The sequence below is a fragment of the Notolepis coatsorum genome, assembly GCF_963971535.1.
Source record: "Notolepis coatsorum genome assembly, chromosome: 7".
Lineage (NCBI taxonomy): Eukaryota > Metazoa > Chordata > Actinopteri > Aulopiformes > Paralepididae > Notolepis > Notolepis coatsorum.
Window position 1 is genome coordinate 9,869,824 of NC_140171.1, and position 16,642 is coordinate 9,886,465.

Genomic DNA, 16,642 nt, shown 5'->3' on the forward strand with positions numbered 1-16,642 from the left:
TCCTTTTCTGGACACTTTTGTATCACGAAACAGTACTGTATTTGCAAATCTGATATGTCATAAATGTATAGATGTAGCAGTACTGTCTATCTGTATGTCATGTATGTCATATATGTTATGATGAATTGAAAATGGGGGACCCTGATGTAAACAAGACGAAAGTCTTTCTCTGGTCTGCATCCCCTTAACAATTGTATGTATTGAGCTGTACTGTACTGTACCCATTCTGCAATCTGTTAATAAACTTTTCAATCAATCAATCAAAAAGCCCCCACCCCAAGCCTAGTCCACGCCACGAAGCCCCGCCCAGACGTTGGGCTCTGTGGCTCTGCAGATATACCCTACTCCGTCTCGCGCGCAGAAACCCCGGCGTGGGATCCTGCGCAGTGTGTGGCGCAGCGTTGCAGCGCGCGAGCACGTATTGAGAATTTGAGCAGCGCGCGCGTCTCGCTGTGTTGTTGTCGGTCTGGCGGGTCGTTTCAAAACACCATCATGGAGCTGTTACAGGCGCTGGACTTTCTCAAGTTAAACCAACTGTCTTCAGGTAACAACAGTTATTATTATGTCCATTCGGCTGCGTTCACTGTGAATGTTGAATGTGAAGCGTAAAAGCGTGTCTGTATTCGGTTGCTCTTGTATTCTTGTATGTGCTCTTGTATTCAGTTTGCTAACGTTTGCTACGAGCTAACTTGGCACTAAGTTAACTTAATAAGCTAACAACACATTAACAATGATGTGTGTCTATCTTCGGTATAGCAGCCATAACGCCTCGGTTCTGACGACTCAACGATTTGTGACTAGCATTAGCAGCAACATATTTCCACACAAACGTAGGAAAGTTAGTCTCTCTATCGAAGTCTGAAGTGATTGATTGATTGATTGAAAACTTTATTAACAGATTGCAGAATGGGTACAATACAGTACAGCTTAACAACACAATTGTTAAGGGGATGCAGACCAGAGAAAGACTTTCGTCTTGTTTACATCAGGGTCCCCCATTTTCAATTCATCAGGACATATGACATACAGATAGACACTACTGCTACATCTACATGTTGGGTAGGAGGGGTGGGTGGGTAATGAATGAATGAATGAATGAAAACTTTATTAACAGATTGCAGAATGGGTACAGTGCAGTACAGCTCAATACATACAATTGTTAAGGGGATGCAGACCAGAGAAAGACTTTCGTCTTGTTTCCACCAGGGTCCCCCATTTCCAATTCATCGTAACATATATGACATACATGACATACAGATAGACAGTACTGCTACATCTATACATTTATGACATACCAGATTTGCAATTACAGTACTGTATTTGTGATACAAAAAGAGTCCAGAAAGAAAAGAGTATATACATTAGGCGTAGAAACTGTACATTGGATTGGGTAGGTGGGGGTGGGACTGTACATTGGAGGTGGTTGGGGGGGGGGGGGGGGGGGGGGGGGGGGGGGTAGGAGTGGGGGGGGGGGGGGGGGTGTTGGCGGGGGTTGTGTTCGGACATTTACAGGGGCCAGTTTCGAGTTGCAGTCTCCCTTAGGTGTTTTTTGAGAGTGTTTTTGAAAGTGGGTAGTGATTCACATTCCTTTACAGCTTTGGGTAGGGCGTTCCACATTGATGTGGCATAATTGCGAAACGTGTTTAGTCCCTTGTTTGAGCCGAATCTGGGTTTAACATGATTTGTGGAGCTCCCTCTGGTGTTGTGATCGTGGTATTCACTGACCTTTGGGAAGTATTTAGACATGTACATGGGTACCTTGGTCGTGTAGTGTATCTTGTAGACCAGGCCCATTGCAAGTTGCTGTACTCTGTCGTCTACTCTAAGCCATCCTAGGTTGTCAAAGTGGGCAGGGGTGAGGTGGGTTCTAGGAGTAAGGTCAAGCAGTAGTCTGACCAGTTTGTTTTGAGATGTTTGTAATTTTGTTTTTAGCGCCTTTGAGGTGCTTTGGTACCATGAGGTAACACTGTACAACTGTACAAGCAAAACTGTACATTGGAATATTGACAACCATACTTGGTCATTTACTGTACATTGGAGGGGGTTGGGTTAGGACATTTACAGGGGCCAGTTTCGATCATATAAAAAGTATTCAAACTCCACCGTACAGTTTCTTCCCCCTCAAATGTATATACTTAATACTCTCTGTTAGAAACTCTGTCTCTTAAACAGTATTGTATATTTGTATATCTTGTATGTCATGAATGTCTGGATGTAATAGTACTGTTTATCTATATGTTTTCGTGTATGTCATATATGTTATGATGAATTGAAAATGGGGGACCCTGATGTAAACAAGACGAAAGTCTTTCTCTGGTCTCATCATCATTAGGTGGCTTCTTCGTTCCGAAGGTTGCCTATCACTCTCCAACCCATTCTGTCCCCACTTCTTCTCTCCAACTCCGTGACTCCGCCTCTCACTCCGCTCCAATCACAGACGTCGTCTGTCTTAACAATTGTGTATATTGAGCCGTACTGTATTGTACCCATTCTGCAATCTGTTAAATAAAGTTTTCAATCAATCAATCAAACCGGTTCCCCATTCAGAATTAACTTAAGTTGACGTTAGCATCACGACATTTAGTTTGACGGTTAATGTCACGCCTTTAGGTTCGACTACAGAATGAATTAATGAATGAAAGAATGAATGAATGAATGAATGAAAACTTTATTAACAGATTGCAGAATGGGTACAATACAGTACGGCTCAATACATATAATTGTTAAGGGGATGCAGACCAGAGAAAGACTTTCGTCTTGTTTACATCAGGGTCCCCCATTTTCAATTCATAGTGACAGACAGTCACAGAGTCAGAATTCTCTACTTTAACTTATATGAATGACCCTGTAGTTTTGACACTAACTCCAGAGTTAAGTATCTTGACAAGAGCTGTCATCAGTACCAGGCCAGCGGTCCCACTGTCACCTTCAACATTTGCATCTTTCCTCAGCTCTCAAAATAAAAAAGTATGACCATTGCCTGGACACATTACTTTGCCTTGATTATATTTGTTAGAAATATGAGTTTCCCTAACAAAAACGGCTAGTAGTGTATTGGCTACGGTTTCCTAGAGCGGCCAATAGCAGTGGTTTTCTCAGGGTTCTTACAGCCCTGCAACATTTGTTTTGTTTATTGTTATTTGCACTCTTAGTTTCAAGTTTCTTTAATAGTTGTCATACAGAAGTACAGAATACTTTTGTACAAAATGCTTCTTACTGTTGCGCTCCAGAGACTGTGCATGACAAGATAAGTATGAAATAAAAACATAGTAAAAATTAGAAGAAAAAAAAGAGGTCAGTGTTCAGTTTAGACATATGTACAATGTTCGTAGACGTAGTTACCATACAATATACAATACTGTGCAGTGTACTAATATACAATACTATATAGTGCAAGGCATAAATGGACGAGGTGCAGTTTAGGTACAATTCACAGTAGGTGTACGAGTTGTAGTGCAAATCCTTTATCAATAAATATAAAGTGTAAGTGTGTTTGTGTGATCTAAGTGTGGAGAGTGGGTGCTGCAGTGTGTTGTTTGTTTGAGTGAGTGTGTGTGTGCGTGTGGGTGTGTGTGCTGTGTGCATTTGATGGTTGTTGCATAGTGATTATTGTTCGTTTAGCGATTATTGTTCGTTTAGCAGCCTGATGGCCTGGGGATAGAAGCTCCTTCTGAGTCTTTCTGTGCTCGCCATAAGACTCCGGTATCGCTTGCCTGACGGCAGCAGTTCAAAGAGGCAGTTGTTCGGGTGGCTCGAGTCCTTAATAATTCTCTTAGCCTTCCCCTTGCACCGCTTGTTGTAAATGTTCTGGAGGGTGGGAAGCCCCCCTCTAATTGTGCGTTCGGCTGAACGTGTCACTCTTTGTAGTCTGCTACGGTCTTGTGCAGTGCTATTCCCAAACCAGGAGGTGATGTTGCCGGTCAGGATGCTCTCTATTGTACATGAGTAGAAGTTCCTAAGGATCTTCTGGCTGACTTGGAACTTCCTTAGGCGCCTGAGGAAGTAGAGGCGTTGTCGTGCCTTCTTCACAACACTGTCAATGTGTGTGGTCCATGACAAGTCCTCGGATATGTGGGCTCCGAGGTACTTGAAACTGTTCACTCTCTCAACTGGTGCCCCGTCGATGCTGAGGGGGCTGTAGTCCTTGACCCCCGACCTCCTGAAGTCCACAATCATCTCTTTTGTTTTGCTGACGTTCAGGGAGAGGCAGTTCTCCTGACACCACTGTGACAGGTTCTCTACCTCTTCCAGGTAGGCCCTTTCGTCGTTGGCAGAGATCAGGCCCACCACTACTGTGTCATCAGCAAATTTGATGATGGTGTTGTTGTTCCGCTGTGCTACGCAGTCATGTGTGTACAGGGAGTAGAGGAGGGGGCTCAGAACACAGCCCTGGGGGGCCCCTATGTTGAGCGTGATGGATGAGGAGGTGCAGTTGCCGGCTCTTACCACCTGGGGTCTGCCCGTCAGGAAGTCCAGGACCCACTGGCACAGGTCATAGTTCAAGCCCAGGTCCCTGAGCTTGGCTATGAGTTTGGAGGGGACTATGGTATTGAATGCTGAGCTGTAGTCGATGAACAGCATTCTCACATAGTTCCCCTTCCTCTTGTCCAGATGTGATGCTGCTGTGTGCAGCACATGGGCTATGGCGTCCTCCGTGGACCTGTTGGGGCGATATGCAAATTGCAGAGGGTCCAGGTTGATGGGGAGGGAGGAACAGATGTAGCCCTTCACTAGCTTCTCAAAGCACTTCATGGCTATGGAGGTGAGGGCTACAGGGCGGTAGTCGTTGAGGCAAGCGGGCGTAGATTTTTTGGGTACAGGGATGATGGTGGACTTCTTCAGACAGGTGGGGATGACGGCCTGTTCCAAGGACAGGTTGAAGATGTCAGTGAAAACCGGGGCCAGTTGGTCGGCACAGACTTTTAGGACGCGGCCGGGGATGCCGTCCGGTCCTGCTGCCTTCCTGATATCCACTTTTTTAAAGATCCGTCTCACCTCATGCTCTGTTACCCTGAACACTGAGTCTCCATCAGCAGACCCCCCCCCCCCCATTGCCGTGGTTTGTAGGCTGGTGTTGTTATTCACAGCCTCAAACCTCGCATAGAAGGAGTTGAGATCATTTGCTAAGGAGATGTCACTGTTCAGTTTGAGGGGGGTTCCTTTGTAGTCTGTCATTGTTCTGAGGCCCTGCCACATGCCTCTAGAGTCAGCCTGTTCAAACTGAAGTTCAACTTTATCCCTGTAACGCCGTTTTGCCTCTATTACTGCTCTCCTGACGTTGTATCTTGCCATCTTGTGTTCTTCCATGTTGCCTGTCACCAGCCCGGTGTTGTATGCTGATGTGCGCACTTTCAGAGCCTCACGGACGGATTTGTCTACCCAGGGCTTTTGATTTGGGTAGATATTAATTTTGGTGGTGGGGATTATTACTTCTACCTGAGTACAGACATAGTCAATCACCGTTTCGGTGTATTCGTTAATATTGGCTGTGTTATCACGGAGTACACTCCATTCTGTGCTTCCCAGCACTGCTTGGAGTGACTCTACTGACGTCACGGTCCAACGCTTAACCTCTCGCGAGACCACCGGCGTTCGCTTGAGACACTGTTTGTACTTAGGCAAAAGAAAAATTGCGGCGTGATCGCTTTTACCGAATGGACTAAGAGCCTGTGACTTGTACCCATTCTTAAATTGCGAGTATACATGGTCTAATATGTTCTCGCCTCTGGTGGGACAGGTCACATGCTGATAGAAATTCGGCAGCACCTTTTTAAGACGCGCGCTGTTGAAATCCCCCAAGACCAAAATGGCCGCGTCAACGTTAGCTGCCTGGAGTTTGTTTACCTCGTCGTGAAGTTTTGAAAGTGCGACCTCAGTGTTCGCGTGTGGTGGAATGTACACTCCGATGAGGATGATGGACGTTAACTCTCTTGGGAGGAAGAAGGGTCGACATTTTATCGTGATAAACTCCAGGTCTGGGGAGCAGTGGTTAGACATTTCCTTTGTGTTGCCTAAATCGCACCACTCCTTGTTTATCATGAAGGCAATGCCGCCTCCTTTCTTCTTTAGTGACTCTAATGCCGTCCGGTCTTTCCGTAGAACGAAGAAGTGGTCTGCCGGTTCTATTGCATGATTCGGGACATCTGGACTCAGCCAAGTTTCTGTGAAACAGAGGACGTTACAATCCCGAATGTCCCTCTGGAATTGGATCCTTGCTCTGATGTCGTCCAATTTGTTTCCTATCGATTGCACATTGGCCAACAATATGCTGGGCAATGTGGTTCTGTGTCGTTTGGACCTCAGTCTGTTCCGGACCCCGGCTCTCTTTCCTCGTCTTCGCGGCGGCTTTTGTTCTTGTCCGTGGCCGGCATAACAAAGGATCTCGGTGGGCCATTTCTGCTGTTCAGCGATCCGATCCAGAGAGCAATCCAAACGCAATCCAATCTTACAAACATACATTCTGAGATGTGCATGATAATGAGAATTAAAAATAACTGTGAAGGAAGTTAGGTAAAGATGCAAAAGTTGTGTGTTTTCCCAGCATTGAAAAAGTGATGTAAACATTTTTATAAATAAAAAATAATAGTAATAAAAATAACAATACAATGTCCACACTGTGTTTTAGGTTGGGTGGATACAACATGGGACCAGGAGTTCACAGAGACTGAGCCACTGGACTCTGCTGTGGAGGATGACATCACTGCCGGTGGATACAAGGCCTTCAGGAACCTATATGAGCGCCTGCTGCCCTATGCTGCAGGCACCCAAGCATCCAGCACAGGGGATGATGAATCAGCACAGGTAAAGGCTCGCTTCATGGAGAAGAATCTAGTAAGACTAACACTTTAGGACTCTGTAAGGAACCCATTCTGAAGCCCCGGAATGCATTAGTGGAACTCATCCAGAACTCAATGAAAAAGACAAGATAGCCTCATTAAGTTGTCTCTGTATAACAATATACAGACATTACAGAGGACTGCACTGATACTACAGTTGTGAAGGGTTGAGGACTGGGGTTGCACCGCTACTACAGCTGTTACTAATGGTTGGAATAGATTCAGCACCCCTGAAAACCCCTAGTTAGTCATCCCACACGTTAATATTTGATTTACATTTTTTTCATATTTTTCGCCCAAGCCCCCTGGGCTCCTTAACTTTGATTGGCTCTCCAGAATTTTCCCCGAGGATTTGGGTTTGAATAAATTGAGAGGTGTTAGTAGACACCTATAGGAACACTTTGGTGAAGAAAGCTATTGGTAATAAATTTTTTCACAGATGGTCCAAACATCTTGCTAAAATTCCCTAACTATGTGAGTCGATGAAGCCTCAAAGGGCGAGAAGCAGAAGTGGGACTGCAGCGATTATGGTCATATTTTGATACACACTGATTCTTCAATGTGCATCATGTAAACACACTAAATGAGAACTACTGACCCTTCAACGTTTCCTTGCAGAGCATCTGGACGTTGTTTGGTGAGAATGGCATCTCAAGCAGGTCCCTGCTGGCTCTGTTGTCCTACTTCATTCTGGAGGGAAAGGCCAAAGCAGCCAGTGTTCAGCAGAGGCTCCACAGTCTCCACGCTGCCTCCCTCTACCTGCTGCTGCTGGGGGTCACTGGTAGGTGTCACTGCTGCTGAGCTGCTGATTATGTGTGCGTCTGTAAAAGCAGTCCGATGCAATCCCATTAAGATAAAGAGCAATTGGAACGGAACGCAAAATGGCAGAGGGACTTTTCTGACGTCACTTTAGTTTCCCACGCAGTCCACCCGTATAGGGATTTATCATTGGGAAAATGTATTATCGGCTATTGTAATAATTCTGCCTCATGAACATTGGCAAGCTTTCCATTTTTTGCACAAAATGAGTTCCCTTCTTCTATCACTAACATTATTGTTTAAGCATTTTTGGTTGAAATAAAATTATACGTAATTATTTTACGATTAATTGCGAATTGTTTCATGTTGAGCTATAGATTGTGGATGAATACACACAGAAAGGTACACCGTGCCAATGCTTTATTTGTTTTAAACGAGACTATTTAGAAATGTGTCCATTGGAAATACATTGCAATTTCAAGCGAGGTTGACCGGCCGGAAACAACAATGACATAACCACTCACCTCCCTAGTGTAGCCCGTTGAAGATCGAAACTATACTGTAAGTGTTACAGCCAAACTGTATTGTGTCGGTTCATATTCTTTGGCGGACATATAGATAATTTAATTATTATACTGTTACAACCAATAAATAGTGGTAAATGTTTTAACTTAATCTTTATAGAAAATGTGTTTCATAACATAAACATGAATCTTTACCCCTTTCCATGGTAACTACCCATACCTCAGCAATCTTCTACCAATCACAAGAGCACAACTACTTTGACGCTTCTTATTGGTTTTCATTATAGCCAAATGCTCAAAACATGAAAACTATGGCGTTTATATATACAACACCTTTTTCCCCCTAAAGATTGGCCTTTAGTCATAATTTTCACAACAGTTATAACAATTTGGATAATAAATGTTACATCTGCATACCTTCTGTAAAAAAAGAAAAATGCAATGACATTGAAAAAGGCTTTAGGAGTGTGCAGAATTCTGTTCATCTTGTATCTTCAAGAAGTGGCGTGTGTGTGTGTGTGTCACCTACAGGCAGCGTAGCCAACAAAGTGTTCCACCAGGTTCTCTTTGACACCTGCCTGGACGTCGTCTCTCACTGTTGGCCCCAAAGCTCAGGGAAGAAGCGCAAGAAAGACACAGTGAAGAGCTCCCAGGCTGAAGGCAAGCGCTCCAAACCACACAGGAAGGACAACGAAGAGGTCTGTGAAGTTTCAAGTTTCTTTAATATTTGTCATACAGAAGTACAGAATACTTTTATACAAAATGCTTCTTACTGTTACGCTCCAGAGACTGTGCAAGACAAGATAAGTATGAAATAAAATAACATAGTAAAATTAGAAGTAAAAAAATGAGGTCACAGTGTTCAGTTTAGACATATGTACAATGTTCGATGCAGAATAGACGTAGTTACCATACAATATACAATACTGTGCAGTGTACTAATATACAATACTATATAGTGCAAGGCAGAAATGGGACGAGGTGCAATTTAGGTACAATTTACAGTAGGTGTACGAGTTGTAGTGCAAATCCTTTATCAATAAATATAAAGTGTAAAGTGTGTTTGTGTGATCTAAAGTGTGGAGAGTGGGTGCTGCAGTGTGTTGTTTGTTTGAGTGAGTGTGTGCGTGTGGGTGTGTGTGCTGTGTGCATTTGATGGTTGTTGCATAGTGTTTATTGTTCGTTTAGCAGCCTGATGGCCTGGGGATAGAAGCTTCTTAACCCTGTACATAATCACATACTGTATGTTGCACAATGGGATAGTTCAGACTTTTTGGAACCCTAGCCCTATTTGCAACATTACCAACAATGTTGTTGATCAGTAGAGTCTTTTCTCAACACAATCCAAGCTGTTCCTCCTACTGTCTCTGGCTAGTTAGCCACAAAACAATACAAAGTCAGTGGGGTCAAGCGCCTGTCTGTACAAGCTGACTGAAAACGACTTAAATCTACTTTGTTTGCGCTGTGGAGTAGATTTAAATTCAATGAGCCCCAGTCAGCTTGTTCAGACAGGAGATTGATCCCATTGACCTTACATTGGTTTGTGGTGTCACTCCCAATTCAACGGAGTTGTCGTTATTATGTAGTTCTATAGAAAATAGTTCCTACATGAAACAGCTGACAACAAGATCTATGGTATTTTTTTAGTAAGCAGGTCATGATTTCTGGAAAGAGACATTGTTTTTTTTAGTTTTTCCTAATTTCTTTAGGTGCTTTGGCTCATTCAGCTCCATTCATGTTGTGGAATATTTTAAAGGAGCCAAGACGGTGAACTGTAGAAATTCAGATAGTAGTTTATTTTCTGTGGCCACAGAAAGTATCCTCAGTTTACAATCAGAGTAACACGAGCGTCTGACCAGAAAGAGAGAAGGAGCTCTGGTCAGACTTACAATTAAATACACCAGTTTGGAATGACAAATGAAAACTAAGATGGGTTTCGTATCTGACACAAGATTGATACGAAACAAAAGACAACAAAGAAAAGGACAAGATGACATATTCTGAAAATACGACATATCTAAGACAAACTGTCCTGGGCCGGCATGGTAGTTGTTTTTAGAACACTGTTAAAGGATAACTCCACTATTTTGGGAAATTAGCTTATTTAACATCTTCCCTGGAGTTAGACAAGAAGATGCATACCTTTTTTGTCTCTGTGCGTGCATTTTAGCTTTGGGAATAGATGCTCCGTTAGCATAGCTTAGCTTCATCACTGGAAGTGAGGCAGGACAGTAGCCTTACAGTGCCTTACAGTGTATTGCAAGGTCTGACATTGACCAAACTTGATATGCATGACCTTGGTGGGCTCTAGGTCAACTCCTGAAAAGGGGGTCAATGTCAGACCTTGCAATCAAAAGTTAGGGGCGCACTGAAATTATGGCAAGGGTTATTAGCCCCCTAACTTTTGATTGCAAAGTCTGACATTGACCCCCTTTTCAGGAGTTGACCTAGAGCCCACCAAGGTCATGCATATCAAGTTTGGTCAATGTCAGACCTTGCAATACACTGTAAGGCACTGTAAGGCTACTGTCCTGCCTCACTTCCAGTGATGAAGCTAAGCTATGCTAACGGAGCATCTATTCCCAAAGCTAAAATGCACGCACAGAGACAAAAAAGGTATGCATCTTCTTGTCTAACTCCAGGGAAGATGTTAAATAAGCTAATTTCCCAAAATAGTGGAGTTATCCTGACTGTCGCCCTAGTGTCTGAGAAACTGTATACTAGTTAACTATATTAACTAACTAGTCAAGGCTGTACAGAGAATATGTATTTAAACAGAGCTATAAACATGCTGTCTGTACACTGTACACACTAATAGGCCCAGTAAGCTGTACAAATGATGTAATAGGATGAAATATTTTCCATAACAGTGGCTAACTAGTCAGAGCCAGTATGAGCAACAGCATGGGTTGGGCTGAGAAAGAACTCTACCCATCAACAACATCTGTTGTAAGTAGGACATTGGGCGAAGGTTCCAAAAAGCAGAACTGACTCCTTTTAATTCCTATAAAAAATTATTTTGGTTACTAAGCAAATGACTCATGGGAACCAAGGATCTAGCTAACATCTTGCCTATTGCGTTCACACTTATTATGGTAAAGAAAATGTTGTACTGTTTTTCATTGAAATCTTAGCCATTTAGCAGTCTGTCTTATCCAGAGTGACTTAAGTGCAACAGTAGAATAAGCTCAAATTCTAGTATCAATAACAACAAATAGTCAAAAAAGAGCAATAGTATATATTTTTTTTATAATCACCTACTGTACACTGTGATAAGAAGCTTAAAGGGATAGTTAAATCATTTCCCCATTACCCGTAATGCTATTATCTATCCATCCAGATCCATTTTTATTTATTTAATTTTTTTATTATTGTATTATTGCACAATTGAAGCGGGCATCGCCACCCGCATTTCACTGTATGCCCTGGTATGTATGTGACAAATAAAACTCTTGAATCTTGATAGTTTGGGTGGGATTTGTCTAGTTTTGGAGACATCTGTCTTAGAGATGTCTGCCGTCACTCCCAATTCAATGGAGCTGTCGCTATTATGTAGTTCTATAGAAAATAGTTCCTACATGAAACTGCTGACAACAAGATCTATGGTATTTTTTTAGTAAGCAGGTCATGATTTCTGGAAAGAGACATTGTTTTTTGGTGCTTTGGCTCATTCAGCTCCATTGTATTGGAGTGACAGCAGATATCTCCAGAACTAGGTGAATCACACTGAGGTTATCTGGATGCTCTCTGGGTAAGAGGAAAAAACATTTGCATTATTATTTTGGGTGAAAAAATTAAGGAAGTCTACACTGAATGTGTACAACTACTAGAGCTGTCCCGAAGCTTGTTTTTGGGATTCGAACTTCAGCAGGGTTTTTCGAACGGACATTCGAACAATCGTTTTTAATCATGCAAAAATATAAAAGAATATAACGTAGAACATATGGGCATAATTTGCTGCGGTCAAAATGGTTATTAAAAGTAGTAGTACCTACTTACTGGTAGGGTTGGGCACCGAGAACCGGTACTTTGTTAATTAATACCCTAGTTACAGTACAGCAACCAAATTAAACTGTATCAAGTCAACTGACAACGTGAATAGTATGAAAAAAATTAAAGATAAAAAAAAAAAATGTATATATATATATATCTCCTGCGAAATAAGCTGTGACCTGTTTTGACCTGCACCTCAAAGAATCGGAATCGAGAATCGTTTAGAACAGGAATCGAAATGGAGAATCGGAATCGGAACCGGAATCGTTCAAATCCAAACGATGCCCAACCCTACTTACTGGTCACAGGAGGCTTCAATAACGTTTGGATGGTAATCCATTTAGTGAATCCATTTGTTGGCCAACGGCTCCTGCTATCTTAACGTTAGCAAGCTAAACATGCATAGCTTAACGTGCATAACATACCTGTGTAACGTTAAGTAACTTGTGTTCCGTTGGGAAAGTTCAGCATCACTGCATACACTTGGTTTAATCCAAACGTCCATTTGAAAACGTTGTATTATGAAATAAGACTGGTGAGTGAGTTTTTTTTGCATGATTTATTAATTTCCTGATCATGTATGATGGTGACCCCTCCTCATCTCAACTAGACTGTTGTGTCTGTGGTTGTGCGTGACTTTCAAATTATTGTAAACACAACCTAGTACTGTGATATTCTGATGGTATATCACATTCTGATATATATTTTTTTGTGTAAAAATAAATAACAAAACAAAAAAGAAAAAAGGAAAAAAAGCGGAGGTTCGAACCATTAATTATTCGAGTGCCAACGTAACAAATGAAGATCCGAACCTTTGAACGTTTGGGCTCAGCCCTAACAACTACAAGGAAGAAGCAACGTTGTTTTTTCTTTTTTTATGAGAGCAAAGTCAAATACATAAACATTTAATTTCAAACCTTTATACAGGTACAAATCTAATTTACAAGAGCGACCGGATCCACCAAACAAACATAACGAATACAAAAAAACAAGTTCCAGACAAAAAAACAAGACCAGTAACGCAACTAAAAACATTCATAGTCTTGAAACGACACTGACTTAATTCTCATCAGATGGACGTGGATGAAGCTGAGGATGGGGAGGAGGAGGAAGAGGAGGAGGAGGTGCACTTCTCTGGCCAGGACCTCATGAAGATCAGAGACGGCGTGGTCCTCCTGGTCCAAACCCTGCTTCAACTCCTTCAAAGGTTCCCTCTTAAAGACAAGCCGCAGAGTGCCGACAATTGTGCCGAGGTGAGTGATGTTGAGCTTACATTAAAGGACCAATCAAGGTTTTTCTTTCTTTCTTTTTCCAATGTTGGATTATATTCACATACATTCTTGGAGAGGTTGATCTGTAGATGGAAAATATACATGTTGTTGACTCAATAAATTGATCACCAGAAACAATATTCGGATGCTCGATATGAGTCCAAGAATTATTCTGACATCATTGTTCCTTCTTCAGGTCTTTACCAAGCTGATAGACTTCGAGCCAGTCACTAAAGACTTCACCTTTGCTTCTGAAAAGTAAGTCTGCACACATTAAGGCTGTCCCCGAAGCCTGTTTTTTGGATTCGAACTTTGTCAGGGTTTTTCGAACGAACGTTCGAACCTTCGTTTTTAATTTTTTAATATCCTCAAACTAAATCCTCAATTTGAATAAAGTGATTAATCTGATTAAATTAGTCTTTTCTTTTTTATTAAATCAACTTTCCAGCCCCAGACCCAGCCCAGGGAGAAGCCCCAGCCCAACTAAATCAATTAAATCAACTTTCTTTAATGAATATGACTCATCAGTTTCTTTTAATACTATAATATTAGTGTAGCCTAATCTTTATCTGCAACTGTGAAGAAAAACCCCATTGGTTTAAACAGAATTAATAGAAGGAAAAAAATATCTATTTTTTATAATTTTTTTTAATTTTGATTTAGAATTCGAATGCCAACGTAACGAACGAAGGTTCGAACGTTTGGGCTCAGCCCTAGCACACATACCACCTCGTCACTGCTGATGGTAGTTATTCTGAGTCTCACTGTTACCAGTATAAGTATCAGCTGATACTTGTTATACTTACCATTATGTGGTCATCGGATGACTGCAACAGAGATATCGGAGATCTCACGTGCTTCTTTGTGGCTTTGATTTCTGACATGATCCATGTGCCTCTTGGTGTCAGGTTTTAATAATAGTAATAATTAATTGCATTTATATATCGCTTTTCTAGACACTCAAAGCGCTTTACAATGTAGGGTGGAAATTGCTTCCTTCACCACCACTGGTAGCACCCAACCTTGGGCTACGCAGGCTCAATGGCTACCATACACTGGCACCAGGCACACATCACACTACACAATGGCTGAATGGCTCAGGAGACAGGGATTGATATCAGCCAATTAAGGGGAAGGGATGATTAGGTGGCCTTGATGTCAGAGACCTGATTGGGAATTTGGCCATGAATTAGTTTAGTTTAGGCCAGGAAGGTTCTTAGTGTTGAGGAACGCTCTATTTTTATCCTTCTGTTGGTCCTCGTCAACTCGTAAAGTTGGAAATCTCTGAGTTTACCTACCGGCTGAACGACTGACAAGTGGTGAATACCAATGGTTAACTCTGGCAGGTTCCATGATACCTGAGTTTAAGAGTTGTGCCGTTTCACTGACCCTTCACCTTTTGTGGTGCAAATATACCGTATTATGACTTTATTATCTGCAGGGTATTAAAAAGTATAAAAAATGTAGATGAAATAATATTCAATATGAAATGTTTTTGTATTCTAGTAGTTTTTTGGCTTGCTTGGTGCATCTGGTGAGAGCTTGTATTAGGGGTGGGAATCACCAGAGGCCTCACAATACGATATTATCATGATACTTAAGTCACGATACGATAGTATTGCGATTCAAAATATATTGCGATATGCTGAGTATTGCGATATATTGCGATTTTTATTACCTTTTTTCAACTGCAAAGTAAAACTTTGTCAACTTGTTTTATCTAATAAAATAAAGTTTTCATTCTGTTCATCTCGCTTCAATAATCTTTATTGCAGAACATGGTATTTTCTCAAGCAGACAGATGTCAACACTGTAATCTGTGTTCCATGTACCTGACAAACTGAACTGTTTGTATTACAGTCATATTCCAACTTAACTGAATGCACACGTGTGTGTGTGGACTACTGTACTATTACAGGTATTGAAATGAACAATGCAACTTCCTTTTTTTTTCTTTTCTTTTATAAATAATAAAATATCAATACTTGGCGTCCTTGTATCGATACAGTATCGCGATACTACTACGTATCGATATTTCCCCCCACCACTAGCTTGTATGGAACGCGCAAGAATTTAAACTGGCTTTTTTTAATAAAATGTTTGACTATTTTCTTATTTTCTGTACAGGGACATCAGTGAGATGCAGACTGTTCCTGAGCTGGCCTTCTGTGGTCTGTGGCTCCTCTGCTCCCCCAACCATGGGAATGAGGACGAGGCAAGTTCCAACCCTTGAAGGGGTTGTATGTATGTTGAACTTGTCATGAATTCAGGACGGTTAAAATACTGAACCCTGATTAGCAGACAGTACAAACCCTCCTAATTTAAATAATGCAAACTTGCCCATTGGAGCAGTGTTCCAATTCAAATACTGGAATCGACGTGACTGGAAGGATTTAAGCAGTTGTTTATGTCTAGTTTATGTCTAGTCTAGTCTAGTGATACGTTCACTGTAGGGGTGTAACGGTACACAAAAACCACGGTACGGTATGTACCTCTGTTTTGAAGTCACGGTTCGGTACGGGTTTTCGGTACAGTGGGGGAAAGGTTTGGCTTTCCATGTTCCACTCAGGGGTGATGTAGTGTGCAGTAACTAATTGTACTTGTAGGGCTGTCAATGAATATTCTATATTGAAATTAATAATCGACTTGTAAAAAAATTAAAATAATAATAATAATAATTATATTAGATTGTGAAAAAAAAACAGCCCCCGGTGGGCGGTCATTAGTGGTTAACATACCGTTGTATTCGTTCGGTACACTACTACACAGCCGTTCGGTACGGTTCGGTTTGGTACGGATACGTGTACCTTTACACCCCTCACTGGCAATAATCTGAAACTGCTTGTAAAAATTATCAGATTATTGAAAACACGTTAACTATAGATTTTAGCTTCACAAAGTAATTCACATTTTTACAGTGTCTTGATTAAACAGTCTTGACCATATTTATTTGATTAATATTGATAAATATATTAATATAAAGTGTAATTCCCCTTTTTACCTTTCCCATCATGCTGCTATAGTCATGTCTTTCTTGGCGTATGTTGAGAATATGGTGAATTCTTGCCTGTCACGAACAAGTCAGAAGTGACTTGTATAAAGATAACCTCCTGTTTCCCCCACAGTGCTTGAAGATAACCTCCTGTTTCCTCCACAGTGCTTGAGGAGGGTGTGACTTGTATAAAGATAACCTCCTGTTTCCTCCACAGTGCTTGAAGATAACCTCCTGTTTCCTCCACAGTGCTTGAGGAGGGTGTGA

General features: G+C 41.6%; 1 protein-coding gene across 1 annotated transcript in view; it reads left to right on the forward strand.

Annotated features, from left to right (window-relative positions):
• Positions 1 to 469: 469 nt before the first annotated feature.
• The window catches only part of ncapd3 (non-SMC condensin II complex, subunit D3), a 74,172-nt gene continuing 57,999 nt past the window's right edge, over positions 470 to 16,642 (forward strand). The window contains exons 1-7 of the mRNA XM_084317919.1: positions 470 to 544; positions 6,626 to 6,801; positions 7,455 to 7,617; positions 8,651 to 8,817; positions 13,186 to 13,365; positions 13,580 to 13,641; positions 15,511 to 15,598. Coding sequence (XP_084174045.1) covers positions 493 to 544; positions 6,626 to 6,801; positions 7,455 to 7,617; positions 8,651 to 8,817; positions 13,186 to 13,365; positions 13,580 to 13,641; positions 15,511 to 15,598 — 888 coding nt within the window. The 5' untranslated portion in view covers positions 470 to 492. The remainder of the gene's footprint in view (positions 545 to 6,625; positions 6,802 to 7,454; positions 7,618 to 8,650; positions 8,818 to 13,185; positions 13,366 to 13,579; positions 13,642 to 15,510; positions 15,599 to 16,642) is intronic.